This window comes from Anopheles gambiae, chromosome 3 (genome assembly GCF_943734735.2).
Source record: "Anopheles gambiae chromosome 3, idAnoGambNW_F1_1, whole genome shotgun sequence".
NCBI lineage: Eukaryota > Metazoa > Arthropoda > Insecta > Diptera > Culicidae > Anopheles > Anopheles gambiae.
Genome location: NC_064602.1, coordinates 45,946,191 through 45,973,950, shown reverse-complemented (window position 1 = coordinate 45,973,950; position 27,760 = coordinate 45,946,191). Strand labels below are relative to the sequence as shown.

The 27,760-nt window shown below is 41.9% G+C and overlaps 2 protein-coding genes across 2 annotated transcripts in view; one reads left to right on the top strand and one right to left on the bottom strand.

Moving 5' to 3' along the window:
• Window positions 1–267: 267 nt before the first annotated feature.
• LOC133393827 (transcription factor SOX-3-like) lies at window positions 268–15,425 on the bottom strand. Its single transcript, XM_061660495.1, has 3 exons — window positions 15,274–15,425; window positions 14,102–14,436; window positions 268–5,272 (listed from the first exon to the last, which is right to left on the bottom strand). Exons 2-3 carry the CDS (start codon window positions 14,272–14,274, stop codon window positions 3,412–3,414), a joined length of 2,034 nt encoding a protein of 677 aa, XP_061516479.1. The 5' UTR covers window positions 14,275–14,436; window positions 15,274–15,425; the 3' UTR covers window positions 268–3,411.
• Window positions 15,426–15,651: 226 nt separating this feature from the next.
• Window positions 15,652–27,760, top strand: part of LOC1279373 (calcium-independent phospholipase A2-gamma) — a 124,865-nt gene continuing 112,756 nt past the window's right edge. The window contains exons 1-2 of the mRNA XM_061660488.1: window positions 15,652–15,903; window positions 15,965–16,113. Of these exons, the coding sequence (XP_061516472.1) occupies window positions 16,111–16,113 (3 nt within the window). The 5' untranslated portion in view covers window positions 15,652–15,903; window positions 15,965–16,110. The remainder of the gene's footprint in view (window positions 15,904–15,964; window positions 16,114–27,760) is intronic.

Below are 27,760 nucleotides of genomic sequence, written 5' to 3'. Positions count from 1 at the left end.
GAACGACACTTAAGAAGGGTATGACACACCATTCAACAACAGGATCTTTTACCGATTATCAGCGATTGCTTTTCCTATGGCTGAAATAGACACCATCAATCAGAACTGCATTCAAGACACAAAACGGTGGGAAAAAGTCTTACCATATTTCAACAGCAACTGCAAAAAACCAATACAACTGTAAATTATGCCTACATAAAACAATAACAAATCCATAAGTTCTCAACGATCATACCTCCCATAAAAGCAAAATATCTAAGCACAATATAAAATAAAACAGGTTTTGTCTAATTTTTCATCCTTTTTAGTAGCATTGTTTTCTGTTAACATTGGAATTTTGCAGATCGTACATGTTTCTTGTTCGGGCTGTTTTGTTTTGTCGTTTCGTTCACAGTATTATTACATTTGTTCCGAATTTGTATACCTGTCTTCTTCCTTCTATGCCTCGCTAATCTGTACTTTGTTTATATTTTGTGTACACATACATCATGTCTAGCGCAGTTTATATTCCGACGGTTTATTTTAGCGATCTTTTATTTATTATCGGGACCCGGCAGCTATAGAGAAAGATGATGTCGCTCATGTTCGAATTCGCTTTTTTACAGTGCAATATATTGTTATCATTGGTTTGTGTGATTTCATTTCATCTATTTTATTTATAGTTCATTTGTTGTGTGTATTTTTCAGTACTTCTTTTCCTGGTTTGTGCTGCATCTGTACATACAAACATGACTAACTTTCTTTCTTTTTTGCAACGCCTCGCTCGCATTCACGCATTACAAATTTGTATTCTAATAATCTCTCCATGAATAAGAAAGGATTTACTTCCGAAAAGAGAAACAGTTCTATTTGAGAATTTCAAAAGGTAAATATATTGAAAATATTGTATTACACAGCTAAAATAATTCTCACTTTTGATTTTACTGGGCAATGATGTTTGTGAACAGACGAAACAAATTAATGAAAACAATAGAATATTTGTTAAAGTGAATCATTTCTTTTTCGTTTTAGTTGCAAAAAGTTGCGAAGGAAATTTGCCATCAAGGCGTATGACTGTCCTACTCCCACAAACCAATGATCTATATTCAATGAATTTGAATTCACCGCTGTACTTATTCTGTATAAGCTTTACTATATGAAAATGATAATAATATTGGGTACGCAGATACGTAATAAACATTGCTTGCTTGCTTTTTACAGAAATACATTCCCAGCGAGTAAGAGAGACTTTATAGAACGAACTAAAAAGTTAAAGTGCTGGGTTCCTAATTTGCCTCTCCATTACAAATAATTCATATCTTCGAGTCCATCTTTTTTAAAGTTATACTAACAGCAGCTCAGGATAGAATAGAGAAACGTAGCCTAACAACTAAAACCTATTCACAAGTGTTCTTGTTCGTATGTTACATTTCACTTACCCGAACAAAAGGTAAGCTTTCGTGTTCAGTTTTGTCTACTCTCACTAACATCATCGATAATTTATCGACAGTAATATTAATATTAGATCTGATTTGCCATAAGATTTCCTCGGTACAGTCTGTACATTATATTCCACGTTTAAACAAAAAAAATATATGAAAAGTAAACAAAATAAAGAAAAAATAATAATATCACACATTACACGTAAAAACGTCGTACTTTGCGCGCTCCAATGCTTGTCTATGTTTGCGATCGACCCTGCGATCGACGACGAGCTTCTTTCATCGATTTTCTTACTTTGAAAAGTCCCTCTCTTCGTAGCTGAACCGTTGGACAACATTTGGACCTCATATTTACGTCGAGATGGAATTAACGTTAAACAACTTGTATCGAGAGTAGTTCGCTTCTGTGCCATCCAACAGGAAGTGATAAAACACGGAGTGCTCTAGTGCATGTCTTTTAAAGAGCTCAGCTCAATTCTACAGCAGTAGACAAAACTGATGGATTGCGTTCAATATTTACACGTATGATTCAATTGTTCAAGAGATTTCTTTGATGCAACAGATTAACTGCTCCCTGAATAATCCTCATCACTAAAATTGCTCATTTTCTTTTCATTTCAACACCTTTTCCTGTGCTATTTTTCATCATGCGTAGGTTGGATACTAGTTCCACCATCAATAGCTACACCGGAAATCAATAAAAAGCGTTCAATGGTAAAAGCTTCATACCCTACAATGCCGAAATATCCATTGGCAAAGTACGATGGTGATGATGGTGATGATGGTATGGCGAATCCGGCGGAGGATGCTGTTGAATGTGGTGGTGATGGTTCGAGGCAGCAACAACGGCCGCTGCTGCTGCAGCAGCCGTCCTAGCAGCCATCGAAATAGCCGAAGACGATGAGGCCGGCCGATCATGCGATCGCAGAACACCGATTTCACTACCAATATTCATTGATCTACCCTCAGCAGCTGTTCCGGGTTCATCGCTATCATGCGTCGCCGATAGTGCTGTGGGCACCGTTACAGCTTGTACCAACCCTGTCGCACTGTCCACCCCTGCACTAAGACAGTAATTCCCAACAGCACTGCTTGCGGATGTACTTGCCACCGAAAGAAATCCGGTAGAGTCCTCGCGATCGGCACAGTTGGTACCATCACTGACACAATCGACCAAACCAACACCACTTCCACTCGTGAAGCCACCAAGCAAAGCAGCAGCAGCAGCCGCATGATGATGATAGTCGTGATGGTGATGATGATGATATAGATGATGATGATGATGATGGGGAGAGGGTGCCATGTGCATGCCGTGATGATAAGAATGGTGAGCATCATCATCGGGATCCACAGCAAGCAACGGTGGTTGCACATCGTTTCCATTGGTTATTGAAAATCCGAGGGCAGGAGTTACGGCGCTGATTAGTGCCGCATGGGAATGAGGAGTCGACGACATGAGTCCACCAGCTCCAAGGCCAGCACTACCAAGCGAAGCGGAGGCAGTTGTTGCATTTGATGTAGCAGGTCCCGCGAGGATCATGTTGCTACAATTATTGCTATTGCCAATAGCTGCAGCCGACGACGATGTGCCTGAGTGGTGTCGGTATGCGGATAATGGAGATGCACATAGTGGCGGCAATCGGTCAAAGGAATGTTGATGAAGGTTACTACTGCTGGTGAAAATTGAACCACCTGAAACGGCGGCTACCGCAGCAACCGATTCCTCCGTTGGAGAGGCAGCACTACCTCCATGATGGTCGGCGGCATTACCTCCTGCTAGTGCAGCGGCAGTACTGCTGTCATTACTATTGTTCCTGGAGTTGCATGGTGGCGTTGCTGCAGCAACTGTCGCAGTCGCATGATGGTTGGTGGACGCCGTCGAAGTGATCGAAGCGGATGGCGATGTTGATACCAGTGCTTTCGACACACGAAGCTGTTGCTGTTGGTGATGATGGTGCACCAAGAGGTCCGTCGCGGTTGCGGCCAACTCTCACATGTGTGAGATCGGTGCCATAGATCGCAGAACCTGCTGCTGTTGTTGTTGCTGTTGCTGGACCTGCTGGTGCTGCTGAAGGTGCTGATGCTGCGATTGAAGATCGGGCGACACACTGCTATTATGCTGATGGTAGTGTTGCATTAGATGATTGCGATGATGTTGCTGCAAATCTGAACCACCCGTCTGCTGCATATCCGGAACGTGGTACATGTTGATCAAATGACTCAAATCGGCTGCCGTCGATTGCTGCTGGTGGCCTCCGCCAACTATATATTCTCGCTTCATGGTTAAGTTGTTGTTGGTGGCGGACGCGATCGGACTGGGTGACACTGGTTCCGATTTCACGCTCGAATCACTGGGACTGTGGCTTTGGCAGGACAACGCACTTCCGGGCTGGTGGTTTAGTCCGTACGGGGATCCGGGCTGCTGCTGGATTGTCGTACTGTACGGCGAACCGGGCTGCTGCAGTCCACCTCCGCTGCCACCGTAGGGAGAGGTTTGACCACCAGATACGGTACCTCCTCCGCCTCCACCGCTTCCTCCACCGTACATTCCACCGTAACCGGCGTTCATGTAACTGTTCAGGGATCCAGCCGTAGTGCCGGAAGCTGCTGCCGCAGCCGCCATCTGCCCCATTTCGTACCGGTGGTGGTGATGGTAATTGCTCATGTAGTGCTGCTGAGACTGGTAAGCTGCCGCCGATGACGGATCGTGCATCATCGTGTATCCATTTGGCATATAGCCATTTGGAGGCATCTGGTGGTACATATCACGATTCGCTGCGGCTGCTGCCGCCGCAGCCGCTGCTGCTGCCGCCTGCTGCGCGGCCAATGTGGTCGACGATCCACTTCCGCGCATCCCGCTGCCCTCGTTCGTTTGTCCAGCGCCCAGCAACGAGCCCACACCGAGCGGATACTTTTCCTTGGCTTTCGTCAACGTCTTCGTCTTCCGGCGCGGCCGGTACTTGTAGTCCGGATGCTCTTTCATGTGTACCGCACGGAGCCGCTTCGCCTCGTCGATAAATGGGCGCTTTTCCGTCTCGGACAGGTCTTTCCATTGCGCCCCAAGTCGCTTTGAGATCTCCGAGTTGTGCATCTTCGGGTTGTCGGAGGCCATCTTTCGCCGTTGACCTCGGGACCAAACCATGAATGCGTTCATGGGTCGCTTTACGCGATCGGCGTTTTGCTGGGCTGCTTTGCTCGTGTTGTTGTTGTTGTGATTCACACCCAACAGTCCACCGGTACCGTGATGATGGTGATGGTGGCCACCGCCAGCGGTAATGTGATGCTGGCCAGTAGTAGTCATTCCCGTCGGCGAACTGTGCTGCGAGTGTCCTTGCCCTGAGACGAGACCGGTCGGACTCAGACCGGACACCGGCTGTTGCAGGGGGCTTCCGTAGCCACTGCTGTTGTTGTTGTTACTGCTGCTGCTGCTGTTGTTGCTGCTCAAACCGTGGCTCATATGGTGTTGCTGATGTCCACCACCTCCGCCCCCGAGCAGGTGATGTTGCTGTGCGGCAGACGTCTGATGAGAGGAAAGCTGCGACAGACCGGTGTTCATCATGCTTAGCGATCCCAGCGCCCCATACGGCGAGGTACTGTGGCCATGCAGAGACGATGGGTGGTGCGGGGGCATTGTGGCATGTAGAATGCCACCCCCTTTCATATCAGATTCCATGGTCAACATGTTATTTTGCTGGTCGTTGTCGTCGTCGTCGTTGTAGTCGCCGCCGCCGCAGCCGTTGTCGTTGTCGCCGTCGTCGTCGTTGTAATTCTCCACAACAGTGGCAGTGCCACCTGAGGTGCTTGCAGCCGCCTGCCCCGTTTCACTAACGTGGTTGAAGAGTCCACTGTGTCTGTAGACGAACAGTTTTAAAATATACCGCGAATTATATTATAATACTCCAGGCTCATTAAAAATCCAACACCGAAAAGTAACACATTCACACACAAACATGAGATCAATTACAAAAAGCGCGAGCCACGTACTAGCATAACAGACATTGTGCTCTTTTGCAATGCTCCTATTGTTTTGATAACACACGGCATTCGTCAACACATTTTCGATCGATCATACAATGCAAACACTATCTTTCAGTTACAGACATCACCTTACAGGCAGGCAATTTACCCTTTAGCGCATGCACTGGAGTCAAACATCCTTTCAAGCAGACATCCAATGCTTCCTCGATCTACGGATATTGGATTAGTTAACGCAGACACTATTCAGTATCTTTCCCAGCAAAGGACGAAACTCTCTAAAGCTCTTCAATCACTCAAACATTTCACCGTTTGCACTCGCTCAACTTAAGCCTTCAGGAGTGCCAGATTCCTGACTGCATCAGAAGCAGTATTCGAGCATACACTCACACACATACATACATTTAAATAGACACTAGGCACGGGGAGAGGTTGTACTTGTTATTCGTGGGGATTGCCTTGGATGATTACAATAATTATTGAATTAATTATTTGTGTTTACAGGATTCGGTGTAAAAATGTATGAATCCCTTCCTGTTTCTTGTGTCTTGGTCTTCATCGCACCACTAGAATTGACGCATAAACTGACACATTTACCACAAGGTTATGAAATTCCAGACAACAACAGTTCACTGATTGCACTGATTACTCTCTGCACTGAGGCGTACTGGATGCAACACCCTAATGAGCTTAATGTTTACGATGATCACGTCCACATGGCATATGTTAGTCTTCCAAAAACTCGAGTGATGCTTTTTCAACGAATCAAATTTCGTCTTAACATTAACTCATGATCCACTTTTACACACGGCTCACTGAGAAGGCAACAACATCGGTGCCTTTCTTTATGCCTTAAGCGATAAATAACACGCGGGCTGAAGTGTTGCAGCTCTGACCCTTTAGCAAAAATACGTCAATATACCGCCGCGGAATCAGTAACGTGCGGAGCGGACGCGATGCCTAACCACCGGGGACCGAAACGCGAGAGAATTACGACACACTTGCGAACGCAGCACCTTTCCGTTTTACTATGAGGGCTCGTTCGTGGCGAAGCTTGTACCGAACCCCGAGCGTTTTCAAAAATCGTAGCAAAAGCGTGTGCTTCTGTGGTCGTTTCTCCCGGCACAACCCAACCAACCGAGGAGTGCTGTCACGCTAGAACCCACACATACAAACTCACGGAACGGAACCGGGCCGAACACATCTATCCACACACAGAGAAGACACGGGGAAGGTAGCGCGCGACAGGCCAGCCAGGTCACAAGGGTTCTTCAGGTTGCGAGTAGGATAAGCCTCCGCACTATTGGAGTATGTTGCTGCGTACTCTGCATCACGTTCGGTGTGACGCGGATGAGCGGAGAAGAGCGAGCGGAGCACCGAACCGAGAGCATCGGGTCTGTCCGAGTGCCGTGTAACCCGTGCAGGCATCCCCTCCAACAATTCTAGGGACGATACGGGACCAATCAGAGTGAGAGATCTTCGGCGGCCTACACCGCTACCCCACCAACACACTCTTAACAGAGCGCGATGCTCTCACAGCATAAATATGAAACTGCTGAGAGTGTGCGTAAAGTTGTGAGAAGTAGCATAATCATCACACCACCAAACCTCTCGGTCTCGCTAAGGGTGCGCACTGGCAAGACAGCTGCACGAATCGGCACAGGTAAGTTCCGACAAAGCGTCAGGGTATCATTTGCTCTCGCTTCCACTCACTACTGACCGCGACCCGACCCAAGCCATGCCAGACAATCTGGCTGCAACGGGGTAGCGCAGTATACCGCTCTGCCTGGAAAGCAAACACGCGTTCATACTATGAACAAAAAAAAAGAACCAGCTTTGGCAAGAGGCGTGGCTACATGCAGCAAGACATGTTTTATGGTACGTTAGGGGTTGCAAACAACGTTGCCAAGTTTTACACCCTTAGCAATGATGTTGCTATAAAAATCAGCGACTGAGATGACAACGTTATGCAAACATGGCGGTGCGAATGAAACAGTGCACCGTAAACTCACTTTCACAATTGCGTTACGCAGGATCTTTGGCTGTGCTGTGTGCTATAAAATAGCATCATTCATTCGAGCGCAGACCATACCAATCCACCATTCATCATACCTTTTCTGTTCCGTGCATTCGATGTCCTTGGTTCAACGTACAGCAGAGTTTTGGTGATAGAAACATTTCACCACAATCTTCTAACGTGCAGCGGGACAATATTTTGAGAGCGTATCGCACATGTACGCAAAAGGCATATACTTTATGCCGTAGTGTTCCAGTTGAACATCACCGACGGTATTGTATTGATCGATCGAGAGGAATTTTCCAATCGTTTCCAAAACGCCACATTCCTTTTGCTTCCCCTCGACCACTCTCTTCGCCTTCACATTCGCCTTTAGAGCGTGACAGCCACCCTCTGGTTCGTTCATTGATTTCTTATTCCTTACATAAAAAAAACAACACAAGAGGATTTGATGATAGGTTTGAACTTGCATTGAAGAGGCGAAAAAAAAACAAGACCACGAGAGCAACCTTAGTAGGGAGTGGAAATAAAAATCAATCTACTTATTGCAACACAGCATTTCCACGTTTTGCCACAATTACGATGAGCGCGTAGCGACGTTGATGATGAAATGATGATAACAATTTAAATAATAGCAATAACAATAACAATCATAATATGAATCATTCATGGACATTTTTATCTTTCATTTGCTAAGTAATCGTTCATTGAATTGTTTTTTTTTTTAATTTGCACTCAAAAACGAGATGATAAAAAAAAATTATTTAAAAAAAAATGAATGTTATTATATTTTACATTACACTAAGATATTCTTTAATATAGAAAAAACATAAATAAATTGATATTTAAATAGAGCAGCATGTAAATTCCAATGTTTAAACCGATGACCGTCTATGGACGGTGGATGCATGACGTCACACATTACAATAACGAATTGACAACAACATCAAAACTTTAATAGGGCTTCATCAAAGACACACCACCGTATCCTATTGCGTGCGTTATCCTGCAACAACTGTATGCATGGTACAACTATAACAAACCGTAAAATGCGACAACCAAACAGGGGCCACGGTGAGATGATGGTGTGTTTGCAAACCGGCGCACTGCAAGCAGTGCAACTGATCATGTAATCCTGTTTACCCAAATACCCACCCATCCAAAATAGAAAGAAGCGGGAAGAGAGGCAAAGGATCTCGTGCAATAGAAGTAAAAAGATCGAATGTGACGGAGCGAGTAGTGTAGTGTCGACAACAGTAGCGAAGTGAAGTATGGCTTCGCTCCGTACAAGCAAATAAACACTTCTTACGTCCCCTTCGCTCGTGGTCGGACCACGTACGTACTACACAGCGGAGCAGAGTTCGGTGTTTATTGTTGATTGTGTACCCGAAAATGTCCTTCTATAGGACGATGAATGGAGAATCAACAGGCGCACATATGAAACAAAGCAGCAGACAAAAACACTTTCACTCAACTTTTCCTTAGTGACACTACAGCTTCTGTATCCAGAAGCACTACAAAGCCCGTGAAGGTTGACACTGTCTTTAACTCGTTAGCCTGCAGTTGTATCTATTGCCAAAATACAAATTCGTTATTCAATCGCTTGCGAGTGTTGTTTACTTTATTTTAAGAAAGTCTTTCTATCATCGTCACGTGTTTGTATAATTAAAACCACTATCGCATAATCTTTTTGGTAGCTATTGTGGTTAGAGTTTTGACTTCACAAAATAGCTGGCTCTCATAGCAATAATGACAATTAGCACAAAACTTGCTTGTGAGGTTTAACAATGAATTATAATGTGCTTCTTCGCTTTGTACACGATTAGATTCACGTAATTATCATTCATTCAATGCTTCTAATACATTTCAATAAAGCACTAGAAACATGTTTACATCTCGCTTCCTGCATTTGTGTAAGTCACCGTATGCCCTAAAGAAAGAGCAAATAGACGGGGTCTGTGTACAAGGGCAACTCGAAAAACAATACAGAAAGAACCCTTGTACTTTTTTGGTGGATATAGAAACACCATCTCACATGTTTTCTTCGGCCTAGGGTATAGCTTAAAAATGCAAAAATGCATGTATCGCAGGAAAATGTTAGCATGTTAATCCTCTTTCCATACGGATATCAACACTGATAATTGAACGACACAATGTTTGCAGTGATGCACTAACCTAAAAAGGATAGAATATCTACAAGTTAAAAAAAAAATCTCAATCGTAACACGTTGCACTACAAATACTATAAAAAAACACAGCTCCTATTCCTCTAAACGACAGACCTTTTTCATACAGATTCGTGGCGTTATTTTTCGTGTATCGATGGATAGGTAAAATATAAGCGTTGTTTATAACTTAAGGGGTCACTTTAATGAAAAATATACATAACAATAAGTAGTGTTAAGCAGTAAGTAGTAAGAAACATTACCGTACTACGTACATGAATATTTGATAGATGTGAAAAGCGATCGAAATGGTAAAGTTTGTACCTCGTTACCTGTTTATTGATGTTGCAAACGCTAAGTTAAAAAAGCTAATAATAATTCGGTAAGCGCAAAGGCTGATAATAAAAATAGCTGGTCACTTGGTCATCAACTCGTACGACTTAGCAACATGCCCGTCATGGGTTCAAGTCCCAAATGGACCATGCCGCCATACGTGGGACTGTTACTATCCCGCCTAGGGGGGAGGGGGGGGGTGGTGTAATCAATAAGTCATTGAAAGCCAACCCCACAAGTGGTACAGGCAGGCCTAGACCGACAACGATTGTTGAACCAAAGAAGAAGAAGAAAAAGAAGAAATGCTAATAAATAGTTTAAGGTCTGATACTATTTTTAGTTGATGATCGCTATTACATAAAACATTATAAAATGAGAATACACGTTCCAATAAATCTGTCAATAATATATCATAATAAGTAATATGCTAATTTAAATCATTATACTAAGCATCAAAGCAAAGCTCATTGAAAAAAAAAGTTTTTCAACTAAGGACAAAACACACAAAATACCACACGTCTAAACCTTCAGTGCAATATGATATGGTGCGTTATATGTCCTGCCGAACGGCGATTTCTCACGCTCATCTCATACGCACATTAATAAAACTAACTGCACGTTTGTTCAACTTGAGGACAAAGCAATATTTGTAGCTGCCCACGAGCGTACACCCTCCTCTTTAGTACTCAATCTTTCTGAAGCTCGTTCGACGCGTTCCCTAATCGGCCCTCTCCTCCTTTAAGCCACGCTAACTAGCTATTAGTGCCAAACCCGGAACGAACCACCACCGACATTTTCCCCTTTATTTCTTCCAATCTTTCCCAATACTCCAAGCGTCCCCATTAGTCACTGCTTAAAAAAAAGGAACCTCCGCTCACTCCGGTAGCTTTTCGCTGTTACAAGCTTACCTTTACCGAAACAAATCATTATAAAATAGACCTCCGGCAAACAAACGCAAGCCACTGGACTTTAACAGATGTACCACAAAGAAACAACGCTATGGGTAAGGGGGAGTAGTGGTAGACTGGCAAAACGGGAACCCTAGCCAAGAAAAAAAATTAACCATAGTCATTAACCGAACCGACCATTACCGGCGGGCGCAGCGCAGCCACGACGTTGACGATGGCTTCAAGCCACAAGTAAACCGTAAACGTTTCTTTATATGGTTTTGTTTTTTAGTTCGTCCTTCGTTTTGCTTTCTACCATCAAATGCCTGCCTGAGCTTTCTGCCAGTTGCTCTCCATACCCTTATGATTTAGTTTTTTTTATTCCTCTCCTGATACCTTCTTCCTCACCGCTGGTACAATGTCTTTATAAAATAAAGAAAGCTCGTTGTAATGAAAATGAAAAAAAAGAGCTAGTGAATAAAATAAAAGAAGCGACACACCGAAAACTTCTCAGCTGAAAGCGTCTTGTACCAGATATTAAGGGAAGAAACCGCTATGAAGCAGCATCGTAGCACAGCCAGTAGCATAATTTTCATAACAAGAGCAAACCTAAGACTCGAGACGAAAAGGAATGCGAGCTAAAAAAACAATAAAAAAAAATATATATAAAAATGATGAAGAAAATAATCCATCCAGCCATCCATCCAACACTAAGAGCTCATGCGCAAAAAGTTAAATAGGAAGGTGTGTTGAATAAAAACACAACCATGCACGTGGACAGCGCAGTTAAGACGGAAATGGTTAGCCCACACGACTAAACGTCTTCTGCAAGACAAACACAAACTTAGGTTACGTCCTGGGTTGAACGAAAAGCTGACGGTGTACACCCGGCAGGGCAGGTATTGTAATGAATCTTAATCTGTTTGGTTCGAATGAAGAAATGAAATATATTGGTAATTAGCAAAAGTAATTAACGGAAAGGGATTTTGGGTACAAGAAAATGGTGAACTTTTCAATCTCCGGTAAAAAGAATCTTCGATTCGACTATTCAATGATTAAATTGATAACATTTCGTGGTGCTGCTTGATGACCACTAGAAGTAGGATAAAGGTTGTTGCTATAAGAAGAAAAAAAAATCTCCCGTAAGAATAATTAATCAACTATCCTACGTACAATTGTAACACTACTGCACAGCGCTGATGTATGAAGAGAGCGATGAAAAATTGCCTCGACTTTTTTCCCTCTCGCTTACCATGCGAACTTCTTCAGAGACCCATACGTCTCATGCTAACCCGTGCACACTGTGGGCTTTCTAATAGGTCAGTAAAAAACATCTTTTTTCTTTGTTAGCGGGGTAAAATAAGTACGGGCCTTAGGGTAGCCATGTAGTACCACCACCTTCCCATGCGGAAGAGGAGAAGGAAGTTGGAACCTTCGAAGCAAGAATGAAAAATTATCATGTTCGGTTAATTAAGTTGATTGATTAATTAGTATTTTAAATTGCTTCCACGTTTCCAACGGCACTAAGCTTCTAAAGCAAGCAACATGTTCTCATGCTTTGAGCTCCTTCTTCTCTTGCCACAAACGGTGAAAGGTTAATATTGCAAAGAGCTTACAGTTGAATGCCCGGCTAAGGATAGCAAAACCTTACTCCATTAGCACATGATTATGAGAAAAACTAACTAACATCATGTACACAAATATACATAGGCCACTAGAGTATGCCTTGGTGACGTCTAAACGTTAATAAATGACCACACCTTTCGTAAAGATCAAAGACAAGTGGCCGTATCGATTTCTCCTACTCAAATGAACATAAAAAACGTTCTTTTAAGCACACTACAACAGTGATCAGGCATGTATTGTTGACATTTTTTTTTTAAATTCTAATCAGTATGATGTTCAAGGTTATCCATTAATTTATCATCTTTCATTTGTCCTGGTCGATTTGATGTAACAAAATTTAATCCCTTCTCTACGTATTGTAGCAATGCAAAATAACAACTCGTCCTCCTGATGTACTTTCTTAAAAAGTGCAATAAACCAGTGAGTATAGATTAAGTTCAACCATTTAAATTCATTAAAAAGCCGTATTTCGCGCACATATGCACAGTATCTACCGTAAGGAGCCGAACGTCCTGTTAACCACTTTCACCTTCTCGCCGTTATTTTATATTTACAGCACTTTGCAGTTTTATGACCTATACCAATACAATACTATTGATGTTCAAATATTGCATAGCAATGGAACGCCTAGAAAGCACCACGCCCTATACTATGCATTACAAAATTGAAGCAAGCCCCGGTTTGCTTGTCTCAAACAACAGAACAATTTTCATACAATAACACTAACCTACTCTTGTGTGCCTTAGTTCTTTTGAATGGGAAAGGTCGTCTGTTTTGCGGCAAAAAGCCACAAGCGCGACTGAAATGCATACAGCTTTGTTATTGTTTTGTTTCGTTTCACACATGCGGAACACAACGCTCTCCTATCGTTGTGTTGCCAATACATGGAAACGGCGGCACGTTTCTTTACATACTGCCTGGTTTAGCATTGATTTTATGCTGGCAAATTGCTAACCGTAAAGATGTCTGGCTCGAGTATCCAGACCCATTCACCCACAATAACACAACAGAAAGACCCAGAATTCATTCATCGAAAGGCTGGTGTAATCCGCCAGTGTCCGATCTAAAGCTTTTTGTTCCGCAGGTGTGATAGTCATTCAAAGCCGTGTTTATAGGTTCAATGTTCCGAAGGGGGCCCCCGGTTCATCCATTCATTCATACAGGCGGCCATTCTCTGGCGGCTGGCAGCCATAGAAGGGCACCGCCATCTACCAGTGGTGTAATGTTTGCGCATTTCAAAAACGGCTCATCATCGACAACGTTCGCGGCAGATCATCATCACCAGCAGCAGCAGTAGCTCTAACTTTACAAGAGCAATTGAAGAGTCCCTTCTTCTCGCCCTTCTTTTTCCATTCCCTACCCTTTGCCAAATGTTCGTATTCATTGGTAAAATCCATTCGGCATGCCAATGAAATGATCGATAAAGTCAACAAATCGACTTGTGTTGCCTATTGCTAGTACTGTCACAGGCGCTCGGACTACTCGTGATTCCTTGTTTCCCGGGCGTGGGACGATTTGATACTCAAGTATAGAACACGTGGGGATTGAGATGAGCAGCAGGAGCAGAGCAAACGTTACATCTGTTTGACACATATTTCCCACAATGGCAAGCAACAACACATACCGTTTGCAATGTGCTTTAGTCCAGCTAATTTATCGATTATTGAGTCTACATACCTTAACAGGGCCAACTTTTGAAGCAAGATATTGGAGAAAAATGCGTTATCATTGCTAAAGATGTTGTTTTCAGCGACGCTAGCCATCGTAGTAGTTATGGGTGACAATGCAGGCTGCTGAAGCTGATAGCGCAGCACCGTTTCCAGAACATCCTCGTCTTCTGATTCAAACATCTTCCTTTCTTGGGCTTCTTACAGGCTGCCTAGTAATCTACGGAACAAGCTTCGGTTGAAAGCAGGGGTGTATTTTAGTGAAAATAAAAAAAAATATTGTTTTGGTCTAAAGATGTACACTGTACGTGGCCAAGCAAAAAAAGATATGGATTTATCCAAGGCCTGAAAAAGAGAAAAGGAATAGATGGAGAAAAATAAGGGTATAAGGTGTAGCAATTATTGTTCACACGTATTTGATATAAACATAATTTCCCATACAATTTTTTTTTACAATTTTTATATACAAGACAATTAAATACGAATGCGAAAGACAAAGATTTTGTTTATAGATGGATGGGCACGTGCTCTTTAAATGAATTTACGAATTACAATGTTACGTACAAGAAGGTAAATCAAAGCAATGTTTTTAATATACATACATCAAACTCACACTTTGATATGGTTCGAACACGATGCTGAAGTTTAAGGATTATTAGTTTAAAAAAAAATGGCATTTTCCTCCTCAAAAGAAAGTTCTGAAAATATCTTCGTCTTCCCTTCCGGAGCTGGATGAAAGTTTGTCATAGCTGGTATTGTGACATGCTCGATTGTGTCGTCATTTCTACGATCAGACCCGGCCGCGTGCTAATGAATGACCTTGAATGTGTATCAGACCGGGAAAAATGTTACGTAATAACAAAACCTTCATTGCATTTTTAATTTCAACAATAACATTGACTACAATCGTTCATAACGCCAATCGATTCATGATATGGAGTTGTATAAAGTTGTATACATAATAGCGAATAAAGTGCACATGGTAAAGGAATTAATATATAACCTACAATTATGCCATGAACGTAATTGCGTGGTAAGCAGCACTCCACGCAAAAGAAAACAAACAAACTAGGCACATTAATCCCTTGCATTAGTTTGTCTTAGAAGAAACCGATTTAAATGCACACTTTCATATTGTTTTCGGTATTAAATATGGCCTGGCAATTCAGAACGCATGCTTACCTGCTTCAATCAATCCGCTCTTAACAAAAGAAACTTGACCTTTCTTCAATCCTTCCGAAACAATGTGGCACTTCCTGCTAAAACTGTTCGGTGTGTGCTTTGATTGACACTTCTTTGCTCGGCATCGCATGGTGGCCAACAGATCCGGCACCTTGATTGACCAAGATCAATACATGCAGGTGTTTGGGAAATTTGACTATCGTAAAATAGCGAAAAAAAACATCCCGACAATATTAAGTATAATGTTTAAGTACTTTATTCTCTTCCGAAATTTTGTTTAAAATTTTGGACAGTAACGAAGGAATAACATGCGTTAAAAACGAAACAAAAAATCGTTGCGATCGATCTTTCCGTTGAAGGTCACTGTAGCTGTCAGTTGCGAATGCGCTTTGTGATGATAACAAACGGCTTTTGTTTTCAATACGCGATCGTAGAAAATGGCCTACAATTGTGCGGTGCCGGTTCATTGATTCATACCAAATCTTGTTGCATTGCTGTGATAAAAAGAGTTTTATAATGTTTGAAGCTACAAGAATGGACAGTGCCGCTGAAAAACGGTCTCTAATTAGCAAATCTGTATTGGAGTAAAGCTAGAAACACAGGGACACACACACGATGATTACAAGTGATGTGAGTGGCTTTCGTAACCGTAACCTATTTGCACGTATTGACTAGTTTTATTGTTTTTCAGCAAAAATGGTTCCTCTTTTCCTGTGCCAATATTTCAACGGTGTGTGATGGAGCTTTACAGATGGCTGATACACTCATTCGCAGATCGTTTATGGATAATGTTGAAAACGATGAAAATGGCCTTTATCGGAAAGCTTCCTTCATTGCATGGTAAGTGAGTAAAAGCATTATTTTTGGTAATATCGTGCGTGCAGCAGTTTTATTTTCACTTTTTGGCCATGCGTTCATACAGAAGGTAAAATATTGTTTTTTTAGAATTAGATGAATGGATTTTTATTGGAGTTCTGTTTGAGGCATGTATTTACAGAGGTAATGCTCAGTAAGAGTCTGCACAACTTGAAACTATGTGATAGGAATTGCCAAACCGCTGCAGAAATGAAACACATAGTCCTGAGAAGGGATTGATTGAAACATGCCCGGGTGCCGCAAAATATCGTAAAACCTAGTCAGCGTTAATATAATCAACGAGGATGAAACAATTTTCCCATTGTTGCAAGAAGCTGACCGATGCGAAACGGTCTACCCCCCCCTACAAGCAAACCGTTGCACCAGCAAACAAAGCTAGTTGAAAAAAAGGTAGAGCAAATGAAATCTACAGAATGACGCTGTGGTTTGGGTGTTTGCGCTGGAGAATAGCGTAAGCGATACCAATTTTCCAATTATTTGTCACGTTCACTTCTTCCTCGCCAAGATCGGGCTGAATTGATGCGAATGCAGACAGGATGCGAAGATGTGCTGGCGAATCGGCGAATAAAACAGCCATCTCACGACGGTTCCGAATTGGCTGGTCAATCATCGGCTTGAGAAGTGAATGGTGAGAAGATTTTGCAATGTTTGCACATTTCCTTATGCTTGTGCCGCGCCGACACAATTCTTTCCAGGGGAAGAAGAAACTATAGCCCATCCCAATCAAGATTGATGTGGATTGGGTAAAGTGAATGAATTAGTGGTCCGGGGAAGCAAATCTTTGCTACTGCTGGTTTCGGATGGGAATGCAGCAATTATGCGATGGCAAGTGGTGCACGCTTTATTTACTGTGCCTTCTTTTGAGTAATTTGCTGTAGCTGCGTATTTCTTTCGTTTTCTTTATCTCGCGAAGAAATTTCATTTTCTCGGTCACTCTTAGGGTCTCTCTTAATATAAATTTAAAACAAGGATTCACTTGTTTGTATTGTTTTTTTTATTTATTTATTTAACAAATTGGTCGTAAACTACGTATACGCATTTTTTATTTATTACTAGCTACCTACTGGAAATATCATTCCGTTCTAATCAATCTCATTTTAAAATGTTAGTAATACATCAACAAATGAACTCAACTATAAATCCTTTTTAATTTCAATGACTCGCCAAAAATAAGCAAACCACTGATAAAGCTTTTGATTTGTGATCTTTTACTTACATTCACATTCGCCCTGGAGGAGGAACAAAACTGGACAGTTTGAAATAATCTTGCAACTATCCACTTTCTTTTAGAGCAGTGTGTGCTGACTCTTGGAGAGCATTAAATTTTTCTTTGTCCTTACTTGTAGCGAGCACCCGCGGATGGTTCGTTGTTTAATATCACTTTTATCATTACGACTACCACCGTACATCGTTCACCCTTCATTTTCTGCGTACATAAAATGAATGGTTTTATCCGATGCTCCGGTTTACGACTGGTGCTTTTTGATTTTTGAACCGTTTTTCTGTGTCATAAATTTTTAACCATTTTATGCTTTATTACTTTATGGTTTTATAGTCACTCCTGGGTACGTATACTGCCGATCGTAAACGGAATCACTTTAACGTATGGGAAAATTCTGCTTCAACTATTGTTGATGAATAATATCTGTATGGGAAGTTCCAGGATGTTGGGAAAGTGTAAGCTTTATCCAGGTGAACGGGTTTCACTTTTTGAAATCCTTTTTATTTTATTTGAAGTACGTTACTTTGGTTAAAATAAATGACAAAAAAAAATCACTCTCCATTTGAGCTTCAAGAGGAAAGTAACATCGATACGATTTGAAATTAACTATTATTTCAATGCTGTTTAATGCCATTACATACATGTTATGCTTCAGATTGAAAAAGTAAAAAAAAACTTTACTGTTCGGTCCACTTCGTTCATTTCTTTAAAAAACGGCGCTGCTCAACTTAAACCGATCATACCATATATCCGGTGGGAATGTGAATAATGCATTGGAATGGCCCCTTTTGGGCCGATCGATTTCTTTTCTATGTTTTGGAGATTTTGTGACATTTAACAAAATCCTTGAACATAATTCAAGTCCTTTTTGCTTTGTCTGAAGCATTATTCCACCATTCTGTGAACTTTTTCCTGGTAAATTACGGCATCCTACCGTGGGTAGGAGACGAAAACTGAGACAATCAATGATGTGTGTGTGTGTTTACCTTCCTTTACCGCTCTGGTCTTTTACAGTGGTCTTTCTGAGGATGAAATAGAATACAATTCAGTTAAAAAAAAAACACTTTTTCTCTAGCTCGTTCAATTTGAAGCTAACCGTTGAATGCCTTCCTCGAAATGAGCTCACTTACAGGGGTGCCATTCATAAATAAAATAGAGAGAGATTGAAATAGATTTAGATAGATGAAATAGAGAGAAAGACGGAAGATTGCAATAGATTTTTCAATGAATTCATTCATCACTTCAGGAATAAGACTTAAGACTTCATACCTCTTCAATCGTTGTAAGGGCAATGATGATCTATAATAGCATAGACTAGCCTCGCAATATTTTCATTAATTGCTCTAACACATGGATCGTTTAAACTCATTAGTTAATATATTGATGCATACGTTTGTTTACTCAATGCATACGTATCCATATATGTAATAAAATCGTGCTTTTGTTTTATACATGACTTGCCATCGTACTGAGCGACCCTGACCAAATATGTAAAAATGAAAATATTTACCATGCGTGTTAAGCCCTCATATGTATATCCTTTTTGAAGATCAACTTACTGACACCGTCATATTTCCTCGTCACACTGTGCGCATTGAATATTGCCTCAATTCACTTTCTGCCTTAACCGCGCAGCCCTTCATTAAGTTCCCTCTGCTTGTTGCGGGATGAATTGTTTGCGAAACACCATCAAAACGCCCTCTGCCCTCCGCTATCCTTGCAGGACTGATGGGAGAGGGAGGCAGAACTGATCGAAGCATGGTGGTAGTTCTGCAAAATCTTCGTGTTGATGTCGGTCGGTACTGGTAGGTTGATTGGTTGTGCCGAAGGACCGTAATCATGGCGCAATTAATTTCCCTACGCTTAATTACATGTTCCGGACCCTGGCGATGGTCGGTCCTGCTGCCTTCGATCAGTTGACAACTTGTTATGGTTGATTGCATTGTGGTGTTGTCCCTCGCTCTGCCGATCTAGCCCCGGCGGAGGTCGGCCAACTAACTGTGCAAGTAAAAGTCTTTAGAAGCGAAGGGTGTGGCGTTCCGTGCAGTAATGTCCCATGTGTCCTCCCGGGGCTTTTTCAAATCAATTTGAATGGAAGATGTGGTTCTGTGTCTCAGTTTGGGATGAAATTTAAGGGAGTTACAGCAAACAAACATTACATGCTGTAGAATTAGAATGCATGCCTCCCAGTACCGGGTACCGATAGAAGAAACTTTAAAATAAGACTTTGTAATTCGGAAAAAGAAAAACGTGCCCATATGCTACTCCGTTGCTTTTAGAGGAGATTAGAAAATGGCGTTCAAAATCGAAAAACAGTAATGAAATCATGGCTGCACACGGCACTACTACAGTTCTTTCATGCTTGATGTTATCATCGAACCGACATTAGTGCAACCGCACAATACGGTTGTGTTCACCCTTCAAAAAACATAACAACAGCAGAAGCACAAGACCTGTGTGTCCTGCAAACGATCTTTGTGTAATCATGTTTATTGAGGGGAAAAAAATTAAAATGTACACAATGCACGCTTGATTGACGCGTTACGCCCCCCGAAAATGGATCTCAGGATTGAAGGAGTGTAATTTTCATATCTTCAGCCCTTCCGAAGGTTCTTGCCAGCTTCCTAGAACGGAGGCTGGCTAGATTTGGGGAAGGTTTATGGTTCATTACGAGTAGAAGAAGGGCTGGAACGATTTTGCTTCAGTTTTACGGTTCACATCGTTAGATGTCTTGGCTCTTGTGCTATGCTTGTTCTAATCGTTTATGTTGTATGCTGGAGTTACATTGATTTCAGAAAATTATGTTTGTTTTTACTATAGTTTTGAGCCACATTTATAATCGATTTTTGAATGTTTGATTGAACTTCTTCATAGTTAACGTTGGCGATCAATCATATCGTTCAGAGAGATCTGGATAAATTCTAATTAGAAAAATGGTACATTTTTTATACTCGTGTGATTACTCTAAATGGTATCAATAAACAAGAAAGAAACAACTGTGGGCTTCAATTAAAAATGCTGCTCCTTAAATACAAATTATACGAAAAATGATCTGCAGCTGAAAAAGGATACACTTATGCTGTCGGTAGCAAAAGTTTAGCATCGTTGAACGTAATATAAATCTGGAAAGCAGCAAGCATCCTTATGGAGTAGAATACACCCCGAAATTCCCGAGAATATGGCAGGGCAAGAGGACATCACACAATCCTCTCTACCTACAGACCGCCGTAAGTTTATCGAGGAATATCTCGGCTTCGCACTGAAAGCCCTTCAGGATCAGCAGCATCCTTGCTGCATCTTTCTCTCTCTCTCTCTCTCTCTCTCTCTCTCTCTCTCTCTCTCTCTATCTCCTCTCTCTTTCTCTCCCTCTATTTCTTTTCCTTGCGCACTTCTCATGCACCTACATCTTCTTGCCATTGTCGTTGCCCAGGATATGCAGCAATTTTTTAGGTCCTCCAGTTCCATTCTGCATCGGGCTTGTGAAAAGATTGTTTTTCTAGTTTCCAGCACAAGGCGGTATATTCCATTCCCGGTGAACTATCCCTTGATACCTTGATTTTGTGTTTGTCTCTCTCCGCTTGTCTCGATGATCGTCGAGTATTTTTTTTTTTGTTATGTTCCACACCGAAAACTGTCCGTCCGCATCCTCTCACACGCTTCACCAGCGACCAGGGTTTGTGCGCCCCGGTGGTTGTGGTGGGGGCCGGTGCTGTGCGGGTGGTGACGATGGTAGCAATTATTTGAAACCTAATATTTCCAAGAATGTAGGCTTCCTTTTGTGCAAGATTTCTGCGTGCACACCGGTGCGTTTTTTGCGCCTTTGATTTCCGAGAACCCTTTTTAAAGGTCCTTTTTTGGTCGTCCCTTTCGTTTCCCATTCTCGCACTCGTCTCTATCGCACATCTTACCAAACTTCTGGCAGCGGGATGGTTTGCTTGGAGCGTTGCTGCCCGTATGCGAAGGAAGAATAAAAAAAAACATGGATATGACAAGAGGACACGAAAATCGATACGGAAAAAATGGAATTCTGTACTAGTTTGTCAAACAAATTGTGGAAAAGCTTAGAAAGAAAGATATCGATCGTTGTTGATTCGGTTTGATAAAACAGCATAAAATCTCTCAAAATTAGTGCTTCTTTGTTTAAATATCTTAGTTTTGTTTTAAATATCTTAAAACAATGGTTATCAAATGAAGCAATATTCAATTTTTTGTATTTATTAATCAATTCACAGGACGTTAATTTTTGTATACGATAAGCTCCGGCAGAATTGATTGAATTTGATATCAGAAATCTGTATGACACAATCCTTTGAACGGGAAACTTAAGGAATTACAACAAACCCAAAGGAACAACGCCTAGACTGCTTGGCAGCAGTAGTGACCTGCCCGCGCGAAGGGTATGTTCTGATATGCGGTTGGACATCGGTTCGCCTTAGATGAATGAAAGATGAATTATTACTTCCTTCTCAGTCGTGAGACTGACCCATCCATCTGACGAAGGACGGGTTCAAAACTTTTCCCCATACCCATAGAGAGAGAGGGAGAGAGCAAAGGTAACACGAGGTAAGGCGGATAGGGGGCTTTTCTTGGGCTTATTTTTGTCTTGCTTTACCCGCCCGACACGCTCACATACACACACATCCTGGTGCAAATTAATCATGCCACAAAAACGTTACGCTTACATTAATGATGGCTGAAAGTGTCAAAACTGACTCGACAACGACGGCACCCAGCAAGTTGGCGAGCTTTGATTAGCTTTGAGAGCTTCAAGTCAGGCAAAATTCCCCCGGTTCGGCTGTGACGCATTTCGTACTTTGGCTGTATAGGGCATGGGAGGGATACATATACGAAGGTTGTGGTCTGATCCGTTTGAACGGGATCCATGCGCAAAGGCCTTGCGTTACTTGCTATCATTAAATTTGAATTTTCACACCTCGCTGTCGCTGTGCTGCTTCAGTTCGCGTGGTATGAAAAAAATAAGATATTAGTAGGTTAGCAGTCTTTGAAACCTGTTAGGTTCTGGGGGGTTCTCTTTGCGCACCTTCCTTAATCCATATTAATGAGCTGAAGTTGTACTTATTCGTGCACATAGGGGTTTTTTTTTCGTGTGTCTCTATGCCCTCTAAACTGCGTGCTCCGACAGGTAACATGTTACTTAGCAGTAGAGCGACAGCGTACCATGGCAAAGTGCACTGCCCCGTGGTTTTTCTACCATGTATCATTCAGTGGATGATGGCAAAGACAAACTATTAATCATCCCCCAAACAATGGTGTCAAACCTTTGCGGACAGCCCGCTGATGATGATGATGGTGGTGGTGGTGATGTGGTGTCCGCATTTGTCCACGTCGCTTGCAGTCCTTGAAGGAAGTGGTCTCAATTCAAAATTCTACATTTGTTTGCGGCACACGTAATGGGATCGTTCGGGGGCTGTAAACTTCCCGCGCACCGAACATTGATGATGTATGAGCTATTTATCTTTATCCGAATGCATCGCTACGTGAAAATCGCTGCTCCCTATAAGCTAACAAAAAAAGAGAGGAAAAGATGATGAGATATATTAGTCCAACTTCTTGATGGAATATTATTAGGGGTGTGTAGGTGCGCGCGCGCGCGCCTATGTCGAATAGCAATTATGTTTCGTTGAGATTCCTGAAATTTCTGAAATATTGCTTCAGTCTGAAATTAGTTATATTGCTACAGGTTCTGGATAGTATTTAATTGCATTTCTCCCCTCCACTGAAGCCTTCCTCACCTCAATTAACACCTGACAGGCTAGCGATCTAATCGCATGTGCCTGTTGTAATAAAACCTTATTATCCTGTTGCCAATTCCGCTCCGTAGAACACCCGGGGTGTGAAACAGTCCGCGTCACGCCATGAACTCTCACGCCAGCAGCAAGCGCTTCGTGACTTTGCCGGGTGAACTATGTAGTCAATGAAACGAACAAAACAAAAATGCTCATTGCGATTGCGAATATTAGAGATGGTAAATTCCTTTTCCCGTTGGGATTCGATTTCAATATGGAGCTATGTGTGAGCACAGTTGGAGTTAGCTTCGTCTATGTGTTCCGGGGATCAGCTTAGGAGGGTGAACACCTTTCATGGAGGGTTTTTTTCATTATGTGCCGCTTTGATTGAATACTGCTATCATCTGCTTGGAATTTATCCGTCTTTGAAAATTAAAAAAAAAATGACACCCGGAGAAAAAGAACAATTTTATCATGCATGTGATTTTTAATTTTTCCAAACATTCATTATACTTAGCATCGAATAATTGTGAAAAACCCTCTTTATTTGCTCAAGACCACCGGTTATCTCTGACAGTGGTGCACACAATTTTGGAAAAATATGTTAATCTTTATGATGAGTTTTCTAGTGGATTTTTCCATTATTTTCCGTTATTTTTTCGTTTACATGGAAATAGCTTCGTCGAACCATATCACCCACACCTTTAGGAGTGTGTGTGTGTGTGTGTTACGGTACAAATTCTGCAACCTGTCAACCGGTCGGTCCAATTCTCACCCGCTGGGTCCCAAATTCCTGTTTCTTTTTTCCATATGGCTCATTACGGATTATCGGATTTGCGCACGGTTTTTAGAGGGTTCCGTAAGCCGTAAGTGGAATTGAGTTTTTACACCTCCGCCACACCACCGCCGTTTGTGCCGTTTTGTGGTACGCCACTCACCCGGCCTTTGAGCCAGCGTGTGCAGACGGCATGGTAGTCGAAGGTAGTCGGTTATTTCATTAAGAGGATTTATTTAATGATAAAAGGAACACGGACGAGGAGTTGTAAGGTAGGAGTGCAATAGGCGTCGGAATAGAAGGGTGTTATCTTCTGGGACCCCGAGCGGTAACTAGTTTGCTCAATGGACCGGCGGCGATAGACGGACAGAAGAGGAATTCTGCTGCATGTGTTGATTTTAATTAGTCACGGGAGGAGTTGGCTTATGGTCAATCATAAACAACAACCGAAATCGGTTTCCTATTGGATCGAACGCTCAATACTACTCGATAATTGAGTATCAAATAAATTAGAACCCTCTGCCTAGCCGCTATGAAACTATTGATGTTGTATCGTTTTTTTTTGTAACGAATTTCGGGAGGCGATAGCCATTCATTAGCGATCATCAAAATGTTAGTAAATGTTAAAGATGCAAAATAGATTTTTTTGGAAGGTAGATAATTTTTGAACATAATTTGGCTAGTCTTTGATGGTTGGATTTAATGATGGATTAAGTATGTTTAGCTTTTTCACATTTATTGTTATTATTTTTTATTAGTACAGGGCTCCAATTTTGCAATGTAAAGGGCTTGTTGTTGACCACTTGATTAACTTAACTACAGTAGAACGTCGATTATCCGGGCATCTCGGGCCCGGGCGGATGCCGGTTAATCGATTTCCACGGATAATCGCCCAAGAAATGTCAAATTCATTAAAAAATATATAAAATTTACTGGTTTTACTAACAATTCACCTTAAACCAATCGATTAATCGCTGATAGAATATTTTTAGAATCAATAACAATGGATTTAACAATTGTTCTTCATGAAAAATGAAATTAAAAAATATCACTAGACTCTAGATAGCTCCACAACAAATGTTTTTGCAAAGCAGACCATCGCAGAAAATGTTCTCCACGATTGGCCAACTGTCAAACGGTTAAACCGCCTGCCGGTTAATCCGTCTCCGGATAATCGACGTTCTACTGTATTTGAATAATGTCTTTGCCAAACGACTAAAATATAAACAATGCAATCAAAATATTATATTTTTTATGATTAGTTTCATTAAATTTTCATAAATCACGGTTCGACTCTAAACCCTCTAGCAAAACATCCACAAAAAGAGGGATTGGTAAATGATAGACTAATAAAAACATGCAAAACAAACACACGAACCTGCTGGAATAACCTTCTGACCGATAATTGAATTTTGAAAATGTGAACCATATTGTGGCAATCATCTTAAATTTTATTTCTGTTGGTTGTTACATGCGAAAAAAAAAATGATGCTTCCACCCCAATCCGTGTACTGTTTGGGAAAAGAAGCCCTTTTGCCATTTGCGCACAGACAAGGGTGCGGCACATTGGCGAAACATTTGCTAGCGTCATCGAATCCACGCGCTATCTAACTTCCGAAAGCATATTTTCTTCGATTTTTACAGTCGCTAACAGTGTGTGTGAGTGTGTACCCAGTGCTGATGATGGTGCTAAATGGCCCTTGGCGTCGTTGGGAGGGTGCACGAGGGTACGCGGTACCGGCAAGCACTCACGGCTGTGATAATTGAATAATAAATTAGAACAATCCCGCGATGCGATGGGTGGAGTTGTCTTCAACCACGCGCAAGCACGCGACGCCACGGGCGCGGCGATAAAATTGCGTGTGGCTGCGCCGGGCCGGAAGTTTCCTTGCCGTACCGTACCGTAGTTAGTTAGTCCAGTCGGTGAGAACAGGAAAACCCGTTGGTTCGTCACTGAGATTTAGTTTACGCGTAAGCGTCAAGCTGAACTAAACACACGGAGGGCGGATGAGCTCCTGATCGGGTGGTGAATTTCCCCCGAGGGGAAAACGGGAAACCCTGGACTCTACGGAGTTCGATGGTGATTCCTTCTGGCATCATTACCAACACGCTGTTGCAAATCAAAATACGAAGGGGTCGAGCGAACCGAATGCATATTTACTACCCCTCGAAAACTGTGTGCAGTGTCTGGTTTTGTTGTGGGAGTCATCAAAAAGTCACTAGGGACCACATCATCAGCAGCATCATCAACATCATCGACATCATCACCGTCAACTTCGTCGCCGGCGTTGTAGTTGTCGTCGTCAACAACAACATCCACTGCCCTTTCCCATTGCGGCACTCTCAATCTCCCGCGTACAGTATCGTTGCATGTTAGCGAAGGGCGAACGATTCTCGCAACCCGAAGGGTGCTAAAAGTTGTACTTGATCTGATTTAAGTGAAAATTTATTGCATAAATTATTTATTGAATTATCTTCAACCAGAGAGAAGCGCGCGCTGCCGAACACGGCGGGGACATGCATTGGACAGCACAGGGCTGGTTCAAACGTTTCTAGGGAGACTTCCCTTTTTCGAGATATTGGCATGTAGGTAAATCGCATTTGCGTGTGTGTGTGAGGGAGAGTGAGACAGTAGTTCGACGATGTCCGGATGTTGATTGAGTTGTTTTTGCCCTGATTGTTCAAGATTTTCGAGTGTTTATTTTCCTAATTAAATCAAAGATCTGCAAACAACGTGCGTTTCACGCGGGGTAACTTAAGGTATGTTTATGCAACCGTGCACATGGCATGTTGGCAGATTGTAGTCAAACACACGGAGCTTGACTATCGTTTGCGGCCAATTGCAAATCAATGGGCAGTGCTAAAACAAATGTCCATAATGGTACAACGTTTTTGCTTTTAATAGGTGTAGCTATGTCCATTTTACGGTATGAAATTTGCGCTAATTGTACCATGTTGTAAAAAATGTATAATTCACGAGCAAAAGGCTGCTTCACAACTTTGATTACTGATATTTATACCTTAGTTGTCAAAATGTAACTAATTCCTTTGCTTTAGTTAACACCGTTGCATGTAGTAATGCGTGAATCAATGGGATTACGGCATCAATGTGAATACTGAAGGATAGGTTAGATGATTTGTCCACCTGTTAAGCTGTTCAACTAATCTGAATGCATTCCTCTTTTGGTGAAGAGGTATTTACAGCTATTTGTTCAATCACTATGAATGGTTTACTTTAGTAAAGAAAAACCTTTCACATTTCACAGTGAAACTGGCGCTTTAAATTAGTTCTAAATATTAAGTATGTTATGCGAATTTTACTATAAACCATAAATAATAAAAAAGTAGAATAACCTTTACTCGAAGCAGAGATTGTGGCGATAAATTGAAACAACTTTTTTTAAGAATCTTCTCTCGATCGACAATGTAAAATAATCGCAAAATAAAACTGATTCTTCTTTTTAAGTGAATTGTAATTTTGCTAACTGCATTTTTTTGTTGTAAACTTTACATCTTACATCCTTTTCCCACCTCCTGCTGTCGATTCGACCATAGTGTTGTATTGCCGTAACGCCTCATAATCGATCAGGACCCATCGTCAGACAGGCAGGCGTTAGTCTGTCAAATCTGCACGCAAATGGTCCGAAGGATTAGAATGTATAGAATTCGATGCATACCCCAAACATAGGTATCCAAAGGTGTATGTGTGTGTGTTTGTATTTGTGTACTAATACTGCAAAGAGCTACTACATCCTTTCGGAAAGCCCTCGGTTTCACAACACCATAGACGTCACCGAGGACCTGTTTTTCCCCATGCCTTGTTCGCCTCACCTGTGGATTCGGCGCAGCTCGTTTGAAATATTTCCA